Here is a 26810-nt window from a genome sequence, read left to right on the forward strand (position 1 = left end):
GACCCAAGATGCATTAAGAAACCAGATGTAGATTTTTCATCTTCCAAGTCACCTACGTAATCTAAATCTAAATATCCAAGCAAAGAAAATTGTGTTGTCTTGAAGTATTTGAACCCATAGTTTTGAGTGCCTTGTAGATATCCAAGAACTCATTTGCGTGCCAACCAATGAGTTTCTCTAGGTTGTTGCATGAATCTAGAAAGAACTCCAACAACAAAAGAAATATTTGGATGAGTAGTTGTAGCACAAATAAGACTGCCAGCAAGTTGCCTATATGTAGTTGCATCAATCAATGTGGTAGTCATTTGATGTGAGTTTCAAATTTTGCTCCATAAGAATACTAAGTGGTTTGCAATCAACCATTCCAAACTTATTGAGAAGTTCACCAATATATTTTTGTTGGGTAATGAAGATATACTTTGGCTTTTGAATCACCTCAATACCCAAATAGTAATGAAGATGGACAAAATCAATCATGTCAAACCCTTGATTCAATTGTTCTTTCATATTTCAAATATAATCGTCATTATTACTAGTGATAAATAAATCATTCACATAAACAACAAGATAGAAAAAAAATGCCATCAACCTTTTTAACACAAAGAGTTGCATCATCAAATTCAAAATGCTTGAAATTCAACTTCAAGAGATGCTTGATAATTTTACCATACCAAGTTCAGGGGACTTCTTTTAAACCATACAATGATTTTACAAGCTTGCATACCTAGTGTTCTTCACCATTGACAATTAGCCTTCGAGTTGAGTCATATATAATATTTCCTTGTGATCACCATTCAAGAATGCAATTTTGACGTCCATTTGATGAACTTTCCACCCATTTTGTGTTGCAATGGCCAACAAAGAATGAATGGTAGTCCATTTCATTGTAGGTGCAAAAGTTTCATCATAGTCTATACTCTATTTTTTAGCATAACTTTTTGCAACAAACCAGGCTTTATGCTTGTCAAGTGAACCATCTGCATTGTATTTGTTTCTAAAGATCCACTTGTAACCAATAGGTTTACAACCAAGTGGAAGATCAACCAACTCCCATGTGTCATTTTTCAAAAGAGCATCATATTCAATTTGCATAGCTTTCCTCCATACAACAATATCCTTAGCTTCTTTATAGGAAGTTGGTTCTAAGTCCATTATGATATTGTTTATTAATAGACTCGAAGTTGCCTTCAATATTGGATTGAACCTATTGCCTTGCTTTGCAAGAACTTCTTGTGCCCATTTTACCTATTTCATCAGGTCTTAAATCTTTCAAAGTTTGTTGGACTTATTTGGTCTACTTATGGGAAGATTGTGGTTGAAATAAAGGTGATTACATTTCTTGACTAGAAGATTCATTAGTTTCTTATTATTTTAACATTTCAAGGTCATCAAAAGAGGGGAAATCATTATAAAAGGGCATGGCATTTCTTCTTGCCAATCTAGATACAGAGCATCTTGAGTTGGGAGAACCTGGAATATAGATGCTACATATGAATCTATCAAAGGTGATTCTAAATGAGTTGGCTCCTCACCAAAGTGAAAAATCTCACAAGGATTTTTTATCCAAGGAGAAATTTTGGCAAAGTTATCAAGTTGTTTTAACTAGTAGTCAACATTTGCATCATTTTTGGAAGATTCACAAAACAATGCATCATGTGTGATAAAAAATTTCTTGTTAACTTCATCGTACAACCTATGGCTTTTGAAAATTCAAAATAGCCAAGAAAAATGCACTTATAACTTCAATGATGTAACTTACTTTTCTTTTTTTTCCTTTGGAATCAATTTACAAGTAGAGCCAAAAACCCGAAGATGTCAAACAGATGGAGGATAACCAAACCAAGCTTCATATGGAGTGGTTTGGTGAAGATCAAATGAAAGGGATCTATTGCAAAGATAAATTGCTGATCTTATTGCTTCTATCCAAAAATATAACTTGATGCCTTTAAAATCTGACATTGCTTTAACCATATTCATAATAGTTCTATTCATTTTTTCAACAACATTGTTTTGTTCAGGAGTACCTAGAATAGTGAGATGATGTTGAATTCCATTTTGACAAAGATAATCCTAAAAAACTAGAGAAATAAATTCTCCACCATTGTTTGTTTGAAGGGTACCAATTTGAGATTCTGCTTGATTTTCAATCACATTGCAAAACTTTTTGAAAGTTTCAAAAGCTGCTGATTTTTTCTACAAGAAATATATCCAAGTCATGTAGCTATAATCGTCAATGAACAACTTGAAATACTTACATCCTCCAACATATGTCACTGGTAAAGGTTCGCATAAATTAGAAGGAATGAGTTGCAATTTCATGTGTACTTGCCAAGTGGAGCAAGGGAAAGAGTCCATGTTTTGCAAGAATACACACATCACATTTTTCAATTGTGTAAGGCAAAAGGAGAAAACATGCAACACCATTCTTTTGCATGACATGAATATTGTCATAATTGATATGCCCAAATCTTGCATGTCATAATAGACTAGGAGATAAATTACTTTCTTTAGTAAGGTATGCAAAACTCATAAAAAGGGTTGAAGTGCCATGGAGTTCTAATAATTTGCCATCTTCAAAACCAGTAAATGGAACTTGATTATTAAATTTTTTCTAACAACATCTTGCCTATCTTCTAACAAAATAGAGTGGCCTTGTTGCCAAATCAATACTAGTGACAACAAATTACTTCAAATTAAGGAAGATACAATAGATCATTAAGCATAAAATCTAGAAGACCAAACAATTTTAGTCAAATGTTTCCTTTTCCAACAGGCTTGAGGCTTGATTTATCTGCCAAAAAGATTGTTCCATAAAGGACTCCATGACATTCTTCAAAATAATCAAGCCAAAATGTCATATGTTGTGTGGCTCTAGTATTTAAGACCCAAGCATCATACCATGAAGAATTAAATGAATTGTAATAAGAAAAATCTGAAATAGAAAGCACATATTGATCATTATCACTTCCAAAAGAAAATTGGTCTACTCCTAAAGTTTTATCATCATAATGTTTTTTGTTTCATCTTTTTGTTTACAAGAATTTTCTATCTTATCCCATGAGAACGCATTCATGTGCTTCATGACCACTTTTTCGACCACATCTTTTACAATACAAATGTTGCCTATCATTTTTATTGTCATATTGGGAATGGCTTTTGCCACGTGCACCTCCTCTTCCTCTATTTTTCCATTGATCTCTACCTTTTCCTCTATCACTATGACCACCTCTATATGAACTCTTATTTGGAGGTTTGTCTTTTTGGTGAGCAAGACTAACATTTTCACCATTGTAATTTTTCTTCCAAAAGCTACTAGTTACTTGCTTGAAGAGACTCTGAATAAGTGGAATGTATTGGAAGAAGTGCCTTTATGAAGGCTAGGAGATAGATATCAAGTTTCCTACCAACATCATCATCATCATCATCTTGTTTTATAGCTCTAATTTCAAAAGCCAAACTCATTAAATCTCCATTCTTCAACTCAAGATTAAATAACTTGATTGTAACTAAATAAACTCCAATTCAGAATAAGAAACATATAGATCTCTCAATTTATGAAGGGCTTTTGAAGCAAATTTGTACCATTGTATGTGTCCAAACACATCTACATTGACAAAAGCTTTTATCAAGACCAAGGCTTTTGAATTTTTATATTGACATATTTCTTTCTCTTTAACAACACTTTGTGTTGTAAGTTGAGCATTTCCATCACAATTATTACACCATAGATAATTGAAAATGAGTATTTTCTATTTTTCTATGCCATTCTACCCAAGCATCTTTTCAAGTTACAATTTTCCCAATCATTGATACAATAGATTATATTGTGAATTAAAAAAACGTAAACCATTTGCAAAATTTGTAGATGAAAATTATTGCTCAGTTTGTCTTGCTTAAATTTATAGTTAAACAGCGAAAAAAAAAAATCTTTATGACAAGTTTAAATTGATTTCACTTGAATCAATTTCTGCATTTTTCTGCATTGCTTCCTGAATAATGTCTATTCGAATGCTTTTGTGGATGACTCCAACATCTTCAGAAGCTTTAAACATGTGCGCTATACCACTATCACACCAAGATTTCTAACGGAATAGAAATGGCAAAACAAAACTGTGCATTGTATTATTTTATTACAAAACAAAAGAATACATTTACAAATATAAGAAGGCAATGATAAAACCATAGTTAAACTCTCCAAAAACTCTATTGACTCTTAAAAAAATGTGATTTTCGTTGGTGGTAAAGGTTTCAAAGGCCTTAATTTGGACTTGGCTGGCCCTCGACCCTGTTAAGATATTGGAATCTTTCAAATAAAAATCCCCATTAGTTATTAGAATCTTTCAAATAAAAATCTTGATTACAATGAGGGGTGATAAGGAATTAAGATATAACTCTCGAGTGTCGACTTATACAATATTATTGCACAACTTGCCAAAACTCTCTTTAGATGAGGCAACTTCTACATATGACATGATTAGTGGAAGTGACATTATAACTCATTTATAGTTAAACTTGTGTTTTGGTCAATGATATGTATTAAATTCTGATTTTTTATTTATATATGATGGAATTAGTAATATGTTCAACAAATTTAATAATGTGTGTTTTTAAGTAATATTTTTAAACATTTATATACATAAAATGTTCAATAAATTGCAAAGAGCCAAAAGAATCTTTGGAGTAGGGGTTTTTCAACTATGGATAGAACAACTGGAATTGCATAGAAACTGCTAAAACTGGAAAAAAACAGGAAAAAAAAAAAACTAATTAACACCCGATGATTAATAGACAGATAACACAACCTTACCTTATCTTTTTCTTATCGATTCCCCTAATTGGTCTTCATAACCAATTCTTGGAAAGTGGTTGCCTCCACACCTCTCGGATGGGAACATTATCTAGACTTTTCCACTCATATAAAGCCATTCCCTCAAAGTTATGGGACAGTGTAATCTGAGACCTTGCTTCCCCAGAGATAAGTAGTATCTACCAAAGGCTTGAGGTCATTCCATGAGTCCTTCCAAAATTCCAATTTAATTCCTTCATATGTGAAAGGTGCTAGCAAATTCTGATTTTGCTCTTTGGAAACTAGAGGTGGAATGTTCGAAAGAAGACTGTTAATGATCAAAAAGAGCTGAAGCCTCCTTGCTGCCCAACAAATTCTCAGAAAAATGGCCGGCTGCTTCCTTAAAAACCGCTGGGTCTTTAAGCAAAGTTTGTTCAGGGTGTTAATAGATGAAATTTCGTTCACATTCCTCGTTTCTGAGTAGACTTGTGATTTTTTTTCTCTCTCCTTTCAACCATGGCTCCCATAAATTTCCACTAACTCAGCCAAAAGTCTTTTTTTGATGTGTGTGACAGCTGATCCATACCTCATACAGTATTTCCTCACTTAAATAGCCTTCTGATATATTTTTGCAAATGAAGAGAGATTTGAAATTCACTTCCTTACGTTATATAAATACATATTTTACCCATTAAATGAAATGGAAGCTAATAATCAATAATACAAAAGAAAAAAAATTTGTAGTACAACTTAAGTCAGTCCAACTGTCCTTGATGGAAATGATACATTCATTTTGAATCATTAGTTCCATTAAAAACACTTTTTTCATTGCTGTTTTCATCGCGTTTGCCTTTTTTTGTCGTTTACATACGTTTTATTCTGCCTGCCTTGTCCAGTTTGATAGCAAGTCTAGGCTTAAAAATCAGCCAAGCATTTTGATTTAACACTTCTCTCAATCATTGTGAATTTTTTCTTTTATTACTGTTGCAATGATTTGTTCTTGTCATTTTACATTTTGATTGTTTTTATTCTACATGATTTCTCCAAGCTTCTTAGTAAGTATAAGTTTCAAAAATCAGCCAAGCATCTAAGACTTGAACTCTCAGATATGATCCAAAAGCATTAGTATACATCCCAAGTTGGAACTAGAACAAGAAAGAAATCAATCCATGCCATGATGTTGGGAACAAATAATTAACAAATGAATCCCCAACGAGAGTACTTGAGCAGAAGCAAGTTTACTCTAAAAAAAGTTAGTTACCATTGCATTCAAAGAAGATTTGGGAAACATTGGTACCAGGACCAACTGTGAACTTTTCAATATATACAGATGGAATGTAATACAATAATATTGTTGAGAAATGAGAACCATGATGGAACACAGATGGTCTACAATGATATTCCCTTTGTAAAAGACATTCCCTAGATCAGCTTTTCTCTCTAATACATTTCAAAACGGTAGAAATTAGCAATCTTAAGACCGTGGAGAACCTCCGTCACTTTTATTGACCATAGCATAAATATCGCCTGATATAGCAATCGAACTTGAAACTACTGCCAGTATTATCATAAAGAATGCAAGGTACCTTTCCTTTTTTGTTGAAATCCCAAAAGTGTCTCTGCAAGTGAAAATGTTGAAAATTAGGAACTACATGCCAATTGTTGGTAATAGGTTCCAAGTGAAATACCCAAAATTCAGAAGAATAATAGATAAGACTAGGAGAGTTATTTACCTGAGAACAATGGCAGCTGGGAAGATGAAGCCAAGAATGACTGCTGTTGTTGACCCTGTGAACTGAAATGCGATCCAGATGTTAGGAATGAATGCTGCCCCCAAGAAAACAAACCCCATTAATCCAGTCGTAATCAAGATGAATCTCTTGTTATCCAGAATGAGGGACTGTCCACTTGGAAATAAAAGTCCGTCAAGATTAAGGCGCAACGGAAAGAAAATGAGTGGAAAGACCAGCATCAGATGTAAAATATAGCTTATCCGAACAATGTTACTCAATACTGTACTGTATGGAACTCCCAAATCAACATCGAAATTGGCTAGTACATCATCCATAGTCTGACCTCCAAAAAGAAGATATCCAAAAAAACTTGTGGTTATGTATACAACTGTACACAATGCCAATGATGTGTGAACAATGGCTTGCATATCTGAAGGCTCATCAAGTTCATTGTTTATTGGATGAACTGCACCACAAAGACATAGCCAGTCACTACACTTGTAAATATAGAATTTCAGTTAAGCTAAGGATAAAGTCCAGGATATTGCAAACACTTGAAAATATTACATACCATTGTAATGGCAGACATAAGCAGTCACAATGACTGGGACCACTGTGAAAAGCTTCAAGAATGAAGCATTATCAGTAACATCTGGTAATAATCTTGGCATGTGGATGCCACCAATAAAGAACAATTTCACAATTGCAATACCAGCAGTGATCACAACAAACACAACAGCCAATGCTACTGCCAATGCAGAAGTGAACTTTAAAGAATCTGTCATACATTCAAAACGATTATCAAAGTCATCACAAATCCCTAAATAAAATATATTGCAACATAATGAACTAGCATACACCTCCTTAAAGCACCTTCAAAAATGCACATAATGTGCCTTATTATAAAATATTAATAAATCTAGATGTCTCCATACCACCAGATAGAACCTATGATGATAGCAGTGGGCAATGTAAAAGTACATCATGTAAGATAATGATCAATAAACCAAGATGATATCTACGAGCTAATCTAATTGTTGAAACACTCACCAACTCTCTTCATAGACACCAGCGGGCACAAAATAAAAACCATAGTTAGAAGTATCACAGCTGTACGACCACTCCACCAATGAACTCCAAACCATTCTTCAAATAGACCAGCGTGGTGCACACCATTTGATGATGTTCCAGAAATCACATCACCTGCCCATGATCAATACATCTTCCATGAGCTGCTGAAACTTCTAGTGCTAAAAAAAATATCACAACACCAGTCTGTACTTATGAACCAAAAAATATGTTTCCAGATCATCAGCCATTGAAGAAAACCTCATGAAACGTACCATCTTGAGCATAGCCCATGACTAATTTCATCCAACAAACAGTCAAGGAAGAAGATAAAATTGCAACATCAAGAACTTGTATACTATTCAAAATATGAGTAAATGACAGTGCAGTTGTTAATGGTGGAATTGAAGGCAGTACTTAAAAGGTTCTGTCGAAGAAATACAGTCATCTAATGGACAAAGGATTTTCTTCATTCTCAAAACTGTTGTGAACTATAGCTGTAAAAAAGAGTACAACAGACATGAATTACATATTCAAGATTTGTCAGATCAGTTCACCTTATCTTGAAAGCTTTCTACGGGAGATGCCCCAACTTAAGTCTCCAAGAAGAACATTTATTAGATACCACAACGCCAATATATGTGATTTGTAGCTCTATTAACATAAGAATATTGTGAAGGTATGACAAGCCAAGCAGATAGGAATATAAATTGCCTTGGTTCTAAAACTTTATTGGCAATCAAACACAAATTCACTTAGCAGGGCGGTTATTCAAATGGTTACATATAGTTTCTCTGTCACCTGCACCATCCTCCCAACAGCTGAATCCACCACAAAAGCTCTACGAGGACATAATAAACGTGGCAGCATTTGATTCCCGTGTAAAGCCAGCTTAAAAAGACACAAAACTAGCCTTCAAATCATAAGGAAGTTGTTGAAAAAAATCCAGAGCATTTGTCAAATCACCTCATCTTCGATACATTTCTAAAAGAACCCTAGAAACATACAATGTCCAAAGAAAAAGGCAAATGAAATACCTAAAGGACCAAGCACGGTATAATTTTTTCAATAACTTTTAAAAATAAGATGTATTATAGCATGTAGAGAGTAGAAATTACATGGCAAAGAAATTTGATTGAGAACTCAAAAGACATGACTAATTTCATCCAAAATTTAAAATACAGAGCAACAGAAGACCAGTCAGCCTGCATTCAATTTTGAAACGAAAGAATCTCTTTATCCACTGATCTAGAAACATCAACATTGACAAAGGGGCTTGGAGCTTGCTACTGTTGCTCTGGTTCTATTATCCGAGTGGCAACAAAAACCAAATTTGCAGAAGGAGGTGAATTAGAAAATGGAAATGGTTTCACCCGTAAGTAATAAACGCTTGGACATGGAAAGACTCAAATGGATTCAAGAATAAAATTGGATATCGAAGCAAAACTGAGGTATTCGAGCATGGTATTGGGTTCTAATCCATAACCAAAAATCTTTTGGACATGGAAGACTAAAGTGATTATTCTGAAATGGAATTGATTCTTCTATGGCTAAGAAAATCATGGACATGTCGAGACTGACGTGGGTGATCTAACTGGGTTCCTCCGTAAGACTCTTGAAAATGGCAGGAATGAAGTAGGTATTTGAGCATAGAATTGGTTTAATCCAGAGCTAAGAAACTCTTGGACATGGCATGACTGGGGTGGATATTTTTGATAATGGAATCGTGTTCATTCATCACTATAAAGCTTTTAAAACTAGCAACACAAGAGGGTATTCGACTAATGAATTTTTGGACATGAAAAGACAAGTCCGTAATAGGTATTCGAAAATCGAATTGGGTTCGTCCATGTTAATGAAACTCTTGGACATGACAAGATGGAAACCACAACCGTTCGGCGAAAAACCTCTGCTAAAAAATGGGCTACTCAAAATTGGGTTTTTGATCAGTAAAACTAAATAAACCACATTTTCTGTGCATTCTTTGCTTTGTTTTATGAGCGGCCAAGTCTCACCCTCAAACTACTCACGGCTCACTCATAATTGAAACAGGAGAGTTAACCACAGACCTCTGGAAACTCTCAAACTATGGTTTATTGATTCTATATTCCAAGCAACTACAGAACCTTTAAAACAAAAGAAAACAATATGAGGCATACCTATAATGATAATGTAAACGATAAGAATCCCAAAGTTGTTAACAGTAATACACATCTGCAACAGCATCCTCCCCGTTCTCCCAAAGGTGTCTCCCATGATACCACCATAAGAAGCCGCCCTACTAGCCTTGCTGAACCTTAGCAGAAAGTCGATGGATGCATCGGTCAACAAGCCCACAAGCACGATGAGGCATATCCCCAACACCAACCCCAATACCTTGAGAGTGGCAGGGAGCGCCATTATCCCTGCCCCCACCACAGTGGTTGACAGATTAAACACTGCCCCAGAGAATGATGCGCCATTGAATCCATCATGCACCCCCTCCACATCTTGGCTCTTCTTGGGCAGCAGGGGACTCCTCTCTGTTTTCAAACCCTTCCTCTCCTTTCCTTTCTGGGGCGAAGGGATACCAATAGTCATTTTTTCACAGCCACACAATATAATTGAACAGATTAAGGTAAGGAACTATTGTGGGTATTCTCAATTTTCAGGAGAGTGGCTTCTTCTCAGGTAAAGAATTTATATGGGCTATTTCAATTCTTAACTGAAGGATTGATCTTCAAAGTGGCTTTTGATGAGGGAAAGAATTGATTTGGGTATTCTCAATTCCTTATTGATGAACTATACTTCAGAGTAGCTTCTGACCTGGCAACTTTGTGAAACAACAGCTTGATTACATAGAAATCGGAAGGCCCTTTCACGAACTTATATAGAAAGAGGAAGGGATTAATGGCTAAGAAAGCCGTCTTTCTGGTACTGTTCTTATTCCACCCTGGTAGTCTGACATGACGTGTGAAATGTATCAAATTTGGAGGTCGAGTTACTAATCAACCATTCCCAATTACACGTTAACTGCTTTTAATGTACCTAGGTATTCATTCTTTGAAAATTGAAAATTTTCGTTCCCAAAACAGTACACCGATCGAAAGCGCTTTGCAAAATGCAATTTCCCAAACAGTCGGTACCTACTTACCTACTCTATTTGCTTTGGAACTTTTCCAAAAAGTCGGTATATCCAGCCAAAGATGAGGGGCCCTTGTATTATGGACCCGTACAGTCGAGGATATTATGATTTGTTTCTTCTTACGACTGCGTCTACATGCCTATTTACCTCGTACATATATCGAACTGTCTATTGAGATACCAGAATGCACTTTTTAACTCTAATTTTTATTTAATTAAAAATTAAAAATTAAAATATAATATATCTTTTATTTTCAATTAATTAATAATGATCAAATGTGTATCTTGATATCTTAATAGATGTTGCCGATATAAATAAAGGTCTATTCAAAACAAAACAAAAATTGTTTAATGCAGAATTACCTATAGATTGTGGAAATCTAATGTCATTAAAAAATAATTTTTTATTATACTAAGATTACATAAGCTGAAAAATATGTGGGTATGATTAGATGTGAGTCAATAGATGGATTCTTATTGTTTTCCATGGAATCTCGTGTTCAAAAGGTGACCATATTTAGTTATATGTGGAATTCTTTGGGTTTATTTATCTTTGGGCATTTGTTTCCCTTAGCTTACATTTTGGACAATAATCTTTTTAATAGTTGTTGTTTTGTGTAAAGTATTTTCAAATTTTGTAATAGATGTTTTTGATAAAATTAAGCACCAAAACAAGGGTATTGACCCTAAAAAATAAAAAGCCCACAAGGTGATAAAATAGGTCCACGAACCACTTACAACACTTTAAAAACACATTAAAGTATCATTATCAATAGTTAAACAGAGTCTATAGTAAATATTATAAAAACAACAAAATATAAAAGAAAAAAGCTAGCCAAAAAATTTGGCCCTAGTCTCAATGGGAAATTTAAACAACTCCTTGTGATTTCCTCTATCATCTTCGCGCTTCTTGAGTTCCTTATTTTGTAGTAGGCAAAGAGTGGTAGTGGACTTGTGCATGACCTTAGAGATGAAATTGGACAGGTTAATTATCTTGGCTTCTAGTGTTGATGGTATAGCTAGGTCGAATCCCTTCTAGGACCGAGCTAGCACGTGTATGTGACTAATTGGCCTATTGGCCTTAGTCATGATTTATATGCAATAATCATAACTTGTATTGAAACGTGTTGATGGGGCTGACCCTATATTGGGCGCCAAACCTAAAGCATTATATTGTAATTAAATTGCTCTTCTCATAAGCTAGCTCAGGGTGAATTGGGAGGCTAAGACACATATATATACAAAGTCTAAATCATTGTATCAACACACAATCAGTGAATAGATTCATTTATTCAGCGATCTCCTTCAGCAGTGATCAACGAACTATTCCTAAGGACAATGAATTATCATCTAAGGTCAGCGAAGTTTTTCCCAAGGACAATGAACCTTCAAAGAGCAGTGAATCTCTTCCAAGGAAAATTAATCATCTCTTAAGGTCAACGAACTACCTTTTAGGGACAATGAATCCATTCAGAGGCAGTGAATGGTGTTCATGATTTGTCTTCCTTGATCAACATTCAAGCATATTGTAGATAAGTCCATTGTACTGTTGTGCCCTAGTTTGGATTCATCACTCTATTGTTCATATACAACCGATTCTAAGTGCTTCAAGTGTTGAAGCAAGTTTGTAAAGACTTATACTGATTTTGTCTAATAAGATTTGAGATTAATTGCTTGGTTTTTTCACCTCCAAGAGGAAGGTTTTCCTAGGGTATTCTGGTGTCTTTTGTGTTCCTTATAATGATTTTTTGTTATTGTTATCTATATTTAATAGTTTGATCTACAATTAACATCTAGGTCTTGGATTTTGGCCTTCAGTTCAGAGAGTCCCTTCGTCATCTTGTCACAAATATCATAGTTGTGAACCGCAATGTGGCCATGTTCAAAGAATGAATACATTAAAAGCCTTATCAGAAACCCCATGAAGCTTAATCGTCTTTTCACTATCTTTGAAAAAGAGAGTGAGACTTTCATTGTCTATAACTTATTTGGCTTGAGCAATAACTTCCTCATCTACCTCAAAGAGGAACCCCTTGACTCACACCCAATGATTGCCTTAAGAACTAGCAAATTGAATGGACACATTTCCATCATGCCCATTTAGACATTCCAAGAAAAAAGATACCTTACCCTCACTACAAATATTCTATATAGTGGCACAATTACAAAGTTCTTCACAAGACCTAGGTTCAATTCTCACTCTGTCTCCTCCCATTTTACAGATCATAACATACACTAGAGAGGATAAAATGTGTGTTCTCTTCTCAGAAGCTAGATTCCTAACAAATTCTTAACCACCCTAAATTAGAGACAATATTAAGAAAAACAAACTTTAAAAAGATGTTAATTAATTTAGGATGCATGCTAAGGTAATAAAAATTACTACCTAACAATATCAAAATTAATTATAAATTGTGATTTCATAAGTAGGGGTACTTTCCTTACACTAGGAGAAGGATCTCCTCACACCATAAGTCACTATCAAATAATCATTTGAAATCAATGCCTTAACATGGGAGTAAAAGTTATCAATACAAATCCCATCATGGATATACCAAGTACAAATATAATTATTACGAGTAGAGAGTGTCTTGTAATAATAACGTTGAGTCCAATTTTGCACCATGTTGGTAATCTACATGAAGAGGATCCACATCAGGTGGAAGACCCACATAGTTGTTTAGGAATAATTTTGAGTCATTGCCATGTAGGAATCAACTTCCAAATCATAGAAAAAGACCTCCTATACATAAACCATCCCCCGATATCAACTATGTGAAACTCATGCATAATCAAACCCGATCCCTCACCATATCACAAAAAGATATGATTATAGAAAAGGACCCAAACCACCCAAACCAAATAAAAATCAACATTCATTATAAAGGTTGGGAATTTTCCACTCCTTAGAGAGGAGGTTTATAACATTTTTTGGGAAGCAATCAAAACTCCTCTAGCATCGTAAGGTTTGTTGATTAGACCTCATATTAGTCATTACAACAACAACCATGATTACCTCTCTATATGTGAGCTAACTCAAACTCATCAAGCCCCATAAGGAGTTTTGGGATATCATTAATAATGTCCTTGAAATCCCATCCTAGTTGAATAATTCCTTTGACTATATCTATGATAAGTTTAGAGTCCCCCTCAATGATGAGGTTTTTGATCCCAATAGACAGGGAAACTTTAATACCTCAGAGTACGACAATGGCGTGTACCATATTATTTGTATTTAATCCCATTACCACCAACATATCTTTCCACGACAACTCTTGTACAGGGACGCAAGATGCCCTCTCCACTAGCAAGGCTCGGGTTACCCTTGATTGCACCATCAGAGTTGAGTTTGAACCAAACAACAAGGGGAGGCATTTGTTTAGCTCTCATTCAAGCTAATTTCTTAGTTTTGTCAACTTTAAAGAATGTCAAGGGTAAGCCCTACTAAGAAGCAATATTGGCATCTAAGGTGTGAGAAGGAGAATCTAGAGTAGACCAAGAGGTGACAAAAATATTATCAAGTAGAAGCTTAGAGAAAGCGATGAAAACCTCTTCTAAGATTCTTTTAGTATCTATGAAGATCTGATTATTTCTTTCCTTCCATAGGCTCCAACGCATGTGTGGGGGGATTTGTCTCCATAATTCTTTAATGAGGTGGTGTGGGAGAGGTTAGAACCAATTCTCAATGAAAGTGGGGAAGGCTTGATTCATTGACTAGTTGATTTGAAGCTTTTGTAGCACGAGTCCCCAAATATCTCTTGAAAAAGGAGAATGTAGAAGAAGGTGTGGAACTATTTCCTCGCCACATTGACAAAGAACACATCTATTTAGCATCTGAAATCCGCACTTTAAGCTTTTCTTGATTGAGGATTGTGTTATGTGTGGTTGTCCACCAAAAGAAGTTAATTTTGGGGAGATATTGGTTGTTCCACAACCTTCGCCAAAATGTGGTTGGCATTGTCTAACAACAAACTATAGGTAGATTTGACTAAGAAATTTTCTTTAGTGTTTATGGACCAAAAGAAGTAATCCAACTTGGGAAAAGGGGGAAGCTTGATCTTTTATAGTTCTTGCTGAAGAAATATTCTTTTTGAATTAGGTGATCCTAGTTTTGGCAAGAAATATGAAAATAATTCTAATTTTTTATCATTCAAGAAGTAATCTAAAATAGTGTTTTTAAAGAAAGCCCACATCAGACCATAGATTTCCCTATAAGTGGAATGATAAAGAAGGGGTTGATCAATGAGCCAGGTCTTTTCCTATAAATGAACATTTGAGACCCAACAAGAGAAGGTTGTGGGGTTTTGTGATGTTGTTCTAGATGCATGTGCCACTTGGAGAGCCTAGTTCAGATAGAAAACTATGGAACCTAGTCTAATTGAGATATTTGGTGTTCATAATGGTACTCCAATCTTTGTTATTTAGATTAATTTTAGTTAGTGTGAATGTGGTTATATCCTAACTAGTTCTTAGTTATAACCTATTCACATGTTAAGTTTACTTAGGACCTAGCTTGCATTTAAGTTAGTTGTCGTTAATCTACTTTATGTAGCTTGTCATTTGATAATGTTCATAAGATCATGTTAGTTATCTTAGGTGGCATTATAGAAGATATAAGGTCATGTCTCATTATTTAATATTTTCTTTAGGCATTTATCATTTTGCATTAGCCAGTTAAATGTTTGTATGAAGGTTTAGTTGTCCCTACATCATCACACCTTGCCTATATATACAATGTGCTTGTATAATATATCATATCACATTTTTATTTGTATTTGATCAATATCATTTCTCTTGTTCATGCAAGATCATGTTGCAACATTCTCTTGTGGTTGATATTTTTCTTGGTTGATCTTTGAAGTTTGCAACTTCATGATGGGTTCTTTATCATTTCAACACGGTATTAGATCTTTGGTCAAGTTAAATCCTTCATGTATCAAAGAATTGATCTTTTTGAATACATATTTTATCACACATTGATTGAGGGTTTGAAGTGAGCTAGTTATCGATTCTGAAAGGTAATTGATTGTCTGGAGCAGTTTGAGCCAAATTCGACCTCACCATTGCATCCAAAAGGATCAAAAACCCCCAAGAATACCTTTCAAATTGTCAAATTTAGACACTTTTTCCTTGGGGATCCTAGAGGATGAGAAGACCATAAATTGTCTCATATTTAACCCATTAAAATCATCTATTTATTCTTAGTGTATTGTTGTAGAAGTGGATTTGAGTAATAATTGGAAGTTCTTTAGTTTGTTTAAGGTAGAATAATAAGTAAAAATTTTATTTATTTTTAGTAAATAAATGTGATCCAAATTGCTTCTAATATGTCTCCATGAGTGTGAAAGATATTAAAATACAGTTGAATGAGGTATTAAATAACTCATGGCAAGAAGAAGCTTTAAAAAATTTACAGCAGAGAGCTCCACACATTAACTCCAAACAGCTCCAGATAAGGATTTGAAGACATTATGAGAAGGTAACTAGGACTCCTCTAGAATCCCAATGCATTGCAACATTCATGCAAAATCAAAGAGAATCAATCATTCGTAAATCAATGGCCAAAGTATATGTTTCATGCAAGTTGTAGTTGCACACTACACTACGTTATCTTTCTCCAACAAAGATAACTCAACTTACTAAAGCACTCCAATGTGATTGTATGCTTGTAGAATCTTCTTCATGATGATAAAATATGATTTTATCAAGTGAGTTTATGAGTAACTCCTCCATTCATGTTGAGAACTTATGACTTCCTAAAAATTAGGCACCCAAAAATTGTGAAAAACGCAGTCTCCGTAAAATGACAATATCTCCCTCGTTTATTAACAAAATTCAAAATTTCAAAATGATATCAAAAGTAGGCTTCAAGGTATAAAACCCCTTTTGAAGGACATAAATGACAGAGACAGGTTGGCAGGATGAAGGACAACAATGTCAGTTTTCTCAAAGTTTTGTTAACGATCCCACAAAAATAGGATCTTGGATCCAAATTCTAGTGGATTGGTTAGTTAGATATGGAATATAAATTCTATAAATCTATTGTAATCATTTGAGAAAAGGGGTTGGTTAGAAAGGCTTGTTTCATCCCGAGGAAATAAGATGGACTAGTTTCATTTCCAACAATGTATTTTCTAGAATTTCTTAGAGTAAATTTTGAATTCAAGCAAGTATTTTATTTCCAACAAGTGTGAATTAGTTTAGCCTTTTCAATTTTTTCAAGTGTGTCTTAGGTTATCCTTTCCTTTCATGCAAATGTGCCTTAGATTAGCTTTCATTTATGCAAGTGTTCTTTAGAAGAGATTGTCAAGCAAGTTTTTTGAATTCCTTTTTGTATACAGCCATGGATACCGTCTTGGATTGATAAATTAAATGATGAAGATCACAAATACTCCATCAGAGGATTTTTTGGTCATCATCATTCGTACGACATCTATAGATAAACGAAAATATTTTTTTGCCTCCAGGCTTATTTTCGCAAATACAATTGTTTGATCCAAGGATTATTTTTACAACAATTTTCTAGCATATTTTTAGGTATTTTTGGCTAGATGCAAATGGTACTGGTACGCTTTTGGCATTTTAAAAAATTAAAATTTTTATTTCGCCCCCATGGGCTGGCATCACATCATGTGGCCTTTTTTATTTTAGTGGTAGGCAATATTATATTTGAGTCTGAATCATTTTGTATAGATCTCGTGTGATTTGATTAGACATTTCATTTTGTGTTTGAGGTTTCTTTTATTAGGCAACTATAGTTTTATTGGGTCATGTGTGTACTACTTCATCTATTGTACATGGGGTTACCTTTTTACCATGGCAACAATAGTTTTTGGATAGTTCATATCCTACCTTGTTACACTTGCAACACATTTGATTGAGCTTTTCATATCTATCGAGCTCCCTTTTTGGCTTGTCTAGGAGGTTTTTTGTTTTGATTAGTCAAAGACTATTTTTTATTGAGAGTTTTGACCTTAATCTAAAGGTCACCTTAGTCCATACAAAGAAGGACCACATCCAATGACCCATGGACATCAAACCCACATCAGGCCCTTTTCCTTGTTGATCTTCGCTCTACTTCCCAATACTTTTGAATGCTAAATTTCATACCAGCATACCACCTGATCAAACACATCCATTTGTATTCTTTTTTTTGTAGTGCACTGCACTTTTAGCTTACCAAGCACACTTTTTGTAGAAAGATTAGAGCCCCTGCCAGGAATTTAGCCCCAAGTAATATATTGCATAATTGCAAGGTTTCAAAGTTTGAATGTAATAATTGGCATATTATAAATTGAAAATGAATTAATTTAAACAATTTGGATACTTAATAAAGTGTTCATAAGTAAAATGTCCATTGGTAGTCCATTCTTGTTTTATTCTTTCATTTCAAGTGCCCAAAATGAAGGGAAAAGGTAGTGATTTTTGAGAAAATAATTCAAAAACCTTCAATACCAAAGAGAAAGACTTGGTTCTTGTTTTTATTTAATTTTCAAAGGTATTTGCAATAAAAATTTATTTGATATAGTTTAGCAAGCTTGGGTGCCATATGTGGAAGCATTTGATGAAGAATTTCAAGCATATACATAGAAAGTTCAAAAGACAATTGGAGGGAAATGAAAGGGCAGATTTGGGTGCCTCATTGTGATGTCTCACAAGGTTTCTAATATCTATATAAAATGTATTCTTCAATGGTGGTAAGAAGCAACAATCAATAGCAACAAGGTTGGAGAATGAACTTACAAGTTGCTCCAGAGAATTGCATGAGGAAGAGTGTAGGCAATTACCTTGTCAAGAGCAAAAAGATAAAAGAAGAGAAAGAAGAATTTTGTAGGTGTGTTGGATGTGTTCAAGGTAGCCATGAGAGCTTTAAGATGAAAGGAAAAAAATGATATTTCCAAAGAGGAGTGTAGCCAACAAAGTTGAAGGCAAGAGAATTTGAAGATTTGAAGGCATGAAGTGCCCAAAACTCTTGTATAATTTTTGAATTATGTTTCTTGCTGAAATCCTCCATGTATGTAAGTGTTCTTGAAGAATTTTGTAATGAATACATGTTTCAAACTTTGTTTCATATGAGTTATTTTTGGTGGATGATATGTAAAGGTTGCAAGATTGGGTAGTTTGATAAGACCCCTTGATCTTGACTACGTCATTAGCATTTAAAACTTGTAATTCAATAATGTGCATAATGTTTTCCTCTTCTTTATCATGTTTTTATAGATATAAAAAAGGAACTTATCATGATTGTGACTATGACATAACATATCTTTGTGATTTTGCATCTACATGTTTCTTCACTCATGGCTCATGTAGTCGTGTTTTTAGATCTATATTCATTTGTCTCATCAATTCAAAGGGTTGGTCACTCCATATTTTTATCGAACAAACGTCTGGAGATTTATAAGCTTTCTATAGTATCCAATTAGTGGGCTATCACTTATAATTTATAGACGGAAAGCTACAACAAGGGATATTTATAATCATAAATTCCTTTGATTAGTTGTAATAATTTTAAAAATATTTTGAATAAAAAAAAATGATAGGTTTCTTGTTGTTATAATATTTTCCTTCACCATATTTAATAGTGCAAATATAGAAAAGATTTGATAAATATTGTGGTGCTTTTAAATGAATGCAATCTAGTTCTTTATTATTCATTTGTGTTTTGCAAAACTCAAATCCTCCATATCAATTTCAAACATAAAATATTCGTTAGTAGTCTAATATATGAAATAGGGGCAGATAAATGTATGTTGGTCATGTTAGAAGTATGGTTGTCATTGCACCAAAAGATCGACCTGTTAATGCCCGATACAACCACTAAACTTATATAATCCATAGGAGATGTTTAAGCCATGTCACAAATCCTAGCATTGTGTTACACAACACAAGGAGACCAAGGGCGCACATTGTGCAACAATCGCCCCCCAACGCAAGCGAGGGTGATTAAACCTGTGACCCAGGCTTTGATACCATTTGTTGAATATCTCAGACAACAGAGAGGGGGAGTGAATCAGTTGTCAATTAAAATCTTTTACTTATTCCACATAAATAGATCCGGTAAACTAATTCATGATTACTTAACCATAAACAAATATAAGCATGAGAGAGCACACACATGAAACATACAGATGAAACACCAAATATTACGTGGAAAACCCGAGAAGGGAAAAACCATGGAGAATGTTAATTCTCAAGTATAACACCTGTTAGGGTGACACCTATTAAGGTGATTTTTACAAAGGGTGGCTCACTATAGGTGGGCTCACTGCCCATCCCGCTAGAAAAAGGCTCATTGGCCAAAAGAAGAAGAAGGAAAAATAAGTTGTAGTAGAACTACAACTACGCTGCAATTCCAAAAGAAACCTTTGGCTCACTGCCCGCGGTACCAAATAGTAACAACACACTACCACACTGCTCAACCACAACTTCACACAACCTTGCACAAAATCGCATTAATAGAAAATAGATTTTCTTTTTCAATCCACTTGCTTCTATATACAATCATCCTTTATTTATACTAATATCTTAAATAGAAGTCTCCCAAGTTGGCCAAAGAATATCCAGAATCCAAATTGAAATAGGTCTACACTAAACATTCCCATGGTGGAAAGGAATGAGAAGTGGATTACACCACAATGCACTACATCAATTAAAACAACATGTTATCCATACACCACAATCACCATAGAAAAATCAGAACATTCAAGGTCAAATGGACCCGGAATGAACATATTTGCAACCATGACTCTGGAGCATGTTATCACGTCTTGAATCAGGATAACAAAGTTAAAGACATGAACAACATAAATCCAAAATATCATCATCAAAACTAGAAATTTGGAGAAATGCAGAGAATTGCAAACTGTCAAATATAATCATCACTGAGTATACTTCCAGAGCACAAATTTTGGAGCGCTAAATCATAAGCATGACATCCCAAGGCAACATCGAACAACGTACCAAAGCTTCATGAATACAACTGCAACATATCAAAAATGTGGAGCACAAACCAATAATTGAAACACCAACAAAGAATCAGTATGTTGACATTAATGACAACCATACTGACACACCATCAACTTCACATTTGCAACAGTTCATGATTCAATGTTAGAAAAAAACTAGGGAAAACCTCAAAGAAAACCTAATTGTTAAATCCTCAAAGGATCATGTTTAGTATACCTATACTTTGTCAATGTTTGAAGAAGTGTAAATAAAATCGTTACAAAGGTGTGTACCATTGTAATTATCTATTGATGCAAGTGCAAGGTATTGATCATAAAGGTTGAATTGTAGTTGATCGCTCTTGACCTAGTGACAATTATTGGGGTTAATTCTGTAGTTGGGTGAAACTATTGTTTGTCATTCTGGTTATCCATATTTTTGTTATTTAAGTACCTATTAAGGCATATCTATAGGAAGATAATCTCTAGTTTAAGTTGTTCTTAAAGAGTAAGAGAGATTACCCACTATTAGAATTATCCTTAAACCATCCAGAGAGGATTTAGGAGAGTTATTTTGGTGCCTAGTAGTCACTATGAAAAATTTATTGCCCAACATTTAGAATTCATACAATGGTTAAGAATTTATAGAAAATCAAGTATTGTTCACAACCAATCATGATAATTCATATTATTTATCTAATGAATATCTTTAGACAATCTAGTACTAACAAGGTTTTTATCAACAACCAATGTTATCATTAACCCCTTGAAATACTAAGACCTAACTCATCTTTATGAAATTTGATGGTATTTGAGATTTCTAAAAGTATCCTTGTCATACAATGATAACTATTTACTTAAATATATAGTCATTCTTCTTGAAAATATTTCTCAATCAACATAGTTATTCCTTTAAGTGCTTGTCATCTAATATCTTGAAATATTAAATAGGTATGTTCTTAAAACACTCTTTTTTATATGTCAATATTCATGTAAAAATTCATATAGATAGAGATGGTAATGAATAATTTTTATATAACCCCACCCATATCACATTAAATATAAAATTTTAAATTTGAGATAGCTATAACGTTGTTTTGTTGTTGAGAAGTGATATAATAATCTCAAGTTGTTTTAGCAACCTGTTGGCATTAATAGTGATGAATCTTAGTTATGTCTTTAATTGCAATTGTTTTATGATACTTACGGCCTTTATACTCAAGACTGTTATATAATATGTTATACTTTAACTACCTTTTTGAGCCTAGGTATTGGTCATGTTATCCTTAGTCCGAGACCTTTTGTTGCGATGAAATAATAAGCTTTATGAATGCAAATATAAGTATTAATATTATCTTTGTGTGATGATGAATATGTTGCAATGAATGATCATGAATGTGAATAGATGTCCTTGTACTAACCCTGGTGATGCAGTCGCGCAAGAAGACTTTTATTATGAAACAAGGCTCGAGTATTAGCAGCATGATGATCATGGATAGGTCTGGACAGTGAGGCATGAAAGGGTCAAAGATTGTTACAGCTTGGACACCAACTGTCCAAGGATGTTTAAGAGCCTACAAGATTGGTCGTGAGCTATTGATGTCTTTTATTAATGACCATGTTTGATGTTAGAGAAAATCTGGGAAAGATTGTACAAGTCTTCAAGGACATAACAGAGTCCTATTTTTCTTAGCTTTCTTAGACTTTATATTTTAAATAAAGCCTCCACCTAGATACTAGGAGTGGATCGCTATTGTGGAAAACTGTTATAGGATGAATGTTATAAATCCTTCTCAAGTTTCTTGATTTAGTTAGTTGCTATTATAATATCAGACTATGTTATGTTGTTGTTTTTTTCCTAAATAAAGAAACAAACTTATTGTTTGAGCAATTTATGGTGTTTGATTTGATCATGGAAGTTTTATAGTTAACCTTTGTTGTAGCTTGTCATCCAGAAGACTCACTTAAGGGGGCCCACTTGGTGAGGATTCTGTACATTTTTTTTTACACACTTTACTTTTCAAAGTTGTTTAATTCTTTTCTGGTAAATTGTTCGTTGTCTACTCATGTAGCCTCTAAACTGTCATTTGTTGTATGTTCCTACAGCCACAACAGAATAAAACAGTTGTTTCTACATAGATTAGATAAGTTCATATTCTTGACAATAGAAGTTAATGCAATTTTCCTATGTTGTAATATAGGAATACATTATTTCTTTATGTAGTCTTATTCAACATTTCATTTGCTTAAATCTAGGATAGAATTGTTCCTTCAAGCTCTAAGTACACATACCATGCTATCTCATTTCAAGATGCACGTCCTCGGATTGATAATATAAATGGACCAAGATAATGGGGTTTGATAGCTGCTCATTAGGAACTCTTGTCTCTAAGTTTGAGTGAAGTACCAAATTAAACACTTATTGTTTGGAGCTAATAGTGAGCTTGATCATGAGTAGCACAAACAATTGATTTATTTTTCAAGAATGAATGACTAAGAGGTATCTATTTTACCAAATTTTCTAGAGGCATGATATTGACCTCAACCCTTTTATTATATTTATAGGGGTTTGAACCTTGGTGGATGGTGTATCCAAGGAACATGTCATCATCCTCATCAATTGTGCTTAGCCAATTGAAATGCAACCCTTTCCTATGCTCAATTTTCTTTTTAAAAATATGTTAGGTTAAAAAATTATAAATAAAGGATAAAATCTAAAAGTCAAGAAACTAAAATGAAAAGTTTTTATGAATCTTCTTTAAAAGGAGTCAACTTTCTCAAAGGTCATCCCCATCTTTTCAAAAAATAAAATAAAAAGGTCATACATAAACTATGTACATGGCAAAATGAGTGAACAAAAAAAAATAGATCTCATTCCTTTTATTACTCTAAATGAAATCAATAATATTGAACTTTGGAATATTTTTTTATGATAAAAAAATTATGCATTTGCCCCTCTCTAATTCCTAGAGAACAAAGAGGATATGTTGAATCTCAAGTATGTTATTTAACTGGTTGAATTAAAAGACTTACTGAACATTTGGACCTACATGGAAGAGACTACTCGTCCCAAAGAGGTTTATGGAAAATTGTGGGTAAACGTAAACGACTTTTGATTTATCTATTCAAGAAAGATAAACATTGTTGCAAAAGTTTAATCAGTTAATTAGATATGCATGGACCACATTAATTTCGAATGAAATTTTCAGATCCAATTATGGTTTATTTAATTCCAAATCCTAATGAGTCACTCTTTCTTTTGTTCTCATTGATTTTTGAAAAACCGGGGAAGAGTTATGATTATGGTTGTTAGGGAGAAAGACCTCATGATGGTAAGTATGGGTCCTCATCATCCATCAATGCATGGTGTTCTTCGACTGATTGTTACTCTAGATGGTGAAGATGTTATTGACTGTGAACCTATATTAGGTTATTTACATAAAGGGATGGAAAAAAATGTTGAGAACTGAACAATTGTTCAATATCTCCCCTATGTAACATGATGGGATTATTTAGCTACTATATTCACATAGGTGACAACAGTTAATGCGGCAAAAAAATGGGAAAATATTCAAATACCTAAAAGGGCTAGCTATATTAGAATGATTATGCTAGAGTTAAGTCGTATAGCTTCTCATTTGTTATGGCTTGGACCTTTCATGGCTAATATTGGTGCGCAGACTCCTTTCTTTTATATTTTAAGAGAGAAGGAAATTACATGATTTATTTGAAGCTGCCACGAGCATGCAAATGATGCATAATTATTTTTTTATTGGAGGAGTAGTTGTAGATTTACCCTATGGTTAGATAGATAAATGCTTAGATTTTTGCTATTATTTCTTCCCAAAAGTGACAGAATATGAAAGGCTTATTACACAAAATCCTATCTTTTTGAAACGAGTTGAGGGAGTAGGCATTATTAGTAGAGAAGAAGCAATAGATTGGAGTTTATCAGGACCCATGCTACGAGCTACCGAAATCCAATGGGATCTTCGTAAAGTGGATCATTATGAATGCTACGATGAATTGGATTGGGAAATCCACTAGCAAAAAGAAGGAGATTCGTTAGCTCATTATTTGCTTTGAATCGAGGAAATGAAAGAATCTATGAAAATAATTAGACGGGCCCTAGAAGTAATTTTGGGAGGTCCCTATGAGAATTTAGAGGTTCGACGTTTAAATAAGGGAAAAGATTCGAAATGGAACGATTTTGAATCTTGATTTATCACACTACAAGTAAATTGCATCATTATTTTAAATTAATATTCTACTTACAAAAATAAAAATAAGAATGAATGTTCTTTTTATTGGCAAAGTTACACCCATGATTAAGCTCTCAACTTAACCTCCTATTGATACATGGGAACACTTCTAGGCTTGTGGGTTGCCTAAACGTTGGAGTGGACCTCTAGAGAGGGTTCGTCCCCCTCGACGATTCACCTAAAACTACTCCAACTAGGAAAAGGGGAAAGAATAATTCAAGAATACTGTAAAAATGACCTATAACTATCACTAAGGTGATGCACCAAGATTAATTGAAACCTATATTGTTGTTCCAGACACGCGATTTGTTCAATCAACAAACTATAATATGCACAACTCAAGCATTCCTAGCATATTTTTTTGTAAGTGTTTCATAAGAAGGTTGGGAATCAACAACATTATGAATGAAATCATGTTTTCACAACAAAAGGTTGTTTGAACCAGTGACACAACTTATGACCTGCTCAGAATATGGTTTGTTTCCATATAAAGATGTTGAAAATGAGACATGAAATTCAAGGACTGAATATAACATCACAAAAACCATATATATCATTCATATTTGCACACAAAATATAGATTAAATAAGGCAAAATTGTTTACTTTATCGATAAAAGGTGCTTGTGCAATTACATACGAGTCTAAAATTTAAGTTAGTTCATGCTATTTGTTGATGTGTTTTTCATGCACAATGCAACACATAATAAAATACTAAGTATTTTATCCTCTCTTGAACAAAATCCTCCCAAGTGCTAAACTTCGTGATAAAATTGGATGACTCCAAGGTTCTGAATGTTAGGTCTTGGCGTTCTCTTGGATAGACTTAGTTGTTTGATGTGATATTGTTGGAATCACAAGGTGGAGTTACATCGAATCTTGAATGCTTGAATTTTTTTGGAACGTGGAATTTTTCTTAACTTAAAAAAGGAAAAAGGATGAGGGTTGAGGAAGCTAATCTAATCCTAAGAATGCAAGAGCGATGGATAATCTTTGATGAAACCCAACTAAGCTTTGCTTTCACATGCAACAAATATCTCCACAAGGCTAGTGCGATCTTCTAGGGATATCTAATGATTTTTAAATCACTGCTCAAAAGAATGGATACCCTCAAGGTGAAGCATATAAATGAAGGAGTGATAATTAAAGTTAAGCTTGGCTAAGATGGATCTAATTGACTATGCAAGACACTTTTCAATCAACAAGGTGTTAGTGGTATGGATGCACGAATTTCATCATTAATCATGCACAAAGTTCTTCCATTCATCTAAACAACATGAGAATAAATGAGAAGTAGAGACCATGCAGATTGCTGAATCAACACATAAAGTTCACCATATCTTCAATGAAATTAATATGTTGCTTCCAATAAAGTCTTGGCAACAATATTTGCCTTCTCTTCCTACTCTACTCTAACTACTAATGATCTTCTACTAAACTATTCACTATTCTTTATTGTTGAACTATTAACTATTAACTATTAACTATTAACCATTACAAATGAAGAAGTGGAGCCTTAAATAGTGCTCCCATTACAATGAGTGGCTTAGATTGATTCACAATCAATGGCCAAGGTTAACAGATAGAAACCCTAATTAGGATTTGTTATGCCCATTATAAAGCATTTAATGCTTGACCAATGATAAAATTACATTTTATGGGACACACATGTCCTTCCTTGAATAATTGACCAATAGATGATGAGGGTAGGTGCATCGAACTATGTGCCCACATGGTAGTTATCCTTTTTGATGGATGAGCTAGATACATTGAATTTGGACGCCTTATCTTAGAATGATATGATTGGATAAGTGATGATTGGATGCCACCTTAGCTTGCTCATTGTAACTCATCACAAGTTGTAAATGAATGAGGCATATCTCTTGATACACA

General features: G+C 34.0%; 1 protein-coding gene and 1 pseudogene across 1 annotated transcript; one reads left to right on the plus strand and one right to left on the minus strand.

Annotated features, from left to right (window-relative positions):
- Positions 1-6023: 6023 nt before the first annotated feature.
- Positions 6024-10777, minus strand: LOC131035061 (amino acid transporter AVT6A). The gene is made up of 5 exons (XM_057966684.2): positions 9747-10777; positions 7570-7722; positions 7091-7297; positions 6520-6985; positions 6024-6405 (listed from the first exon to the last, which is right to left on the minus strand). Exons 1-5 carry the CDS (start codon positions 10165-10167, stop codon positions 6261-6263), a joined length of 1392 nt encoding a protein of 463 aa, XP_057822667.2. The 5' UTR covers positions 10168-10777; the 3' UTR covers positions 6024-6260.
- Positions 10778-23953: 13176 nt separating this feature from the next.
- Positions 23954-24878, plus strand: LOC131035062 (NAD(P)H-quinone oxidoreductase subunit H, chloroplastic-like; annotated as a pseudogene).
- The last annotated feature ends 1932 nt before the right edge of the window (positions 24879-26810 follow it).

Source organism: Cryptomeria japonica, chromosome 3 (assembly GCF_030272615.1).
Source record: "Cryptomeria japonica chromosome 3, Sugi_1.0, whole genome shotgun sequence".
In the NCBI taxonomy this organism is placed as follows: domain Eukaryota; kingdom Viridiplantae; phylum Streptophyta; class Pinopsida; order Cupressales; family Cupressaceae; genus Cryptomeria; species Cryptomeria japonica.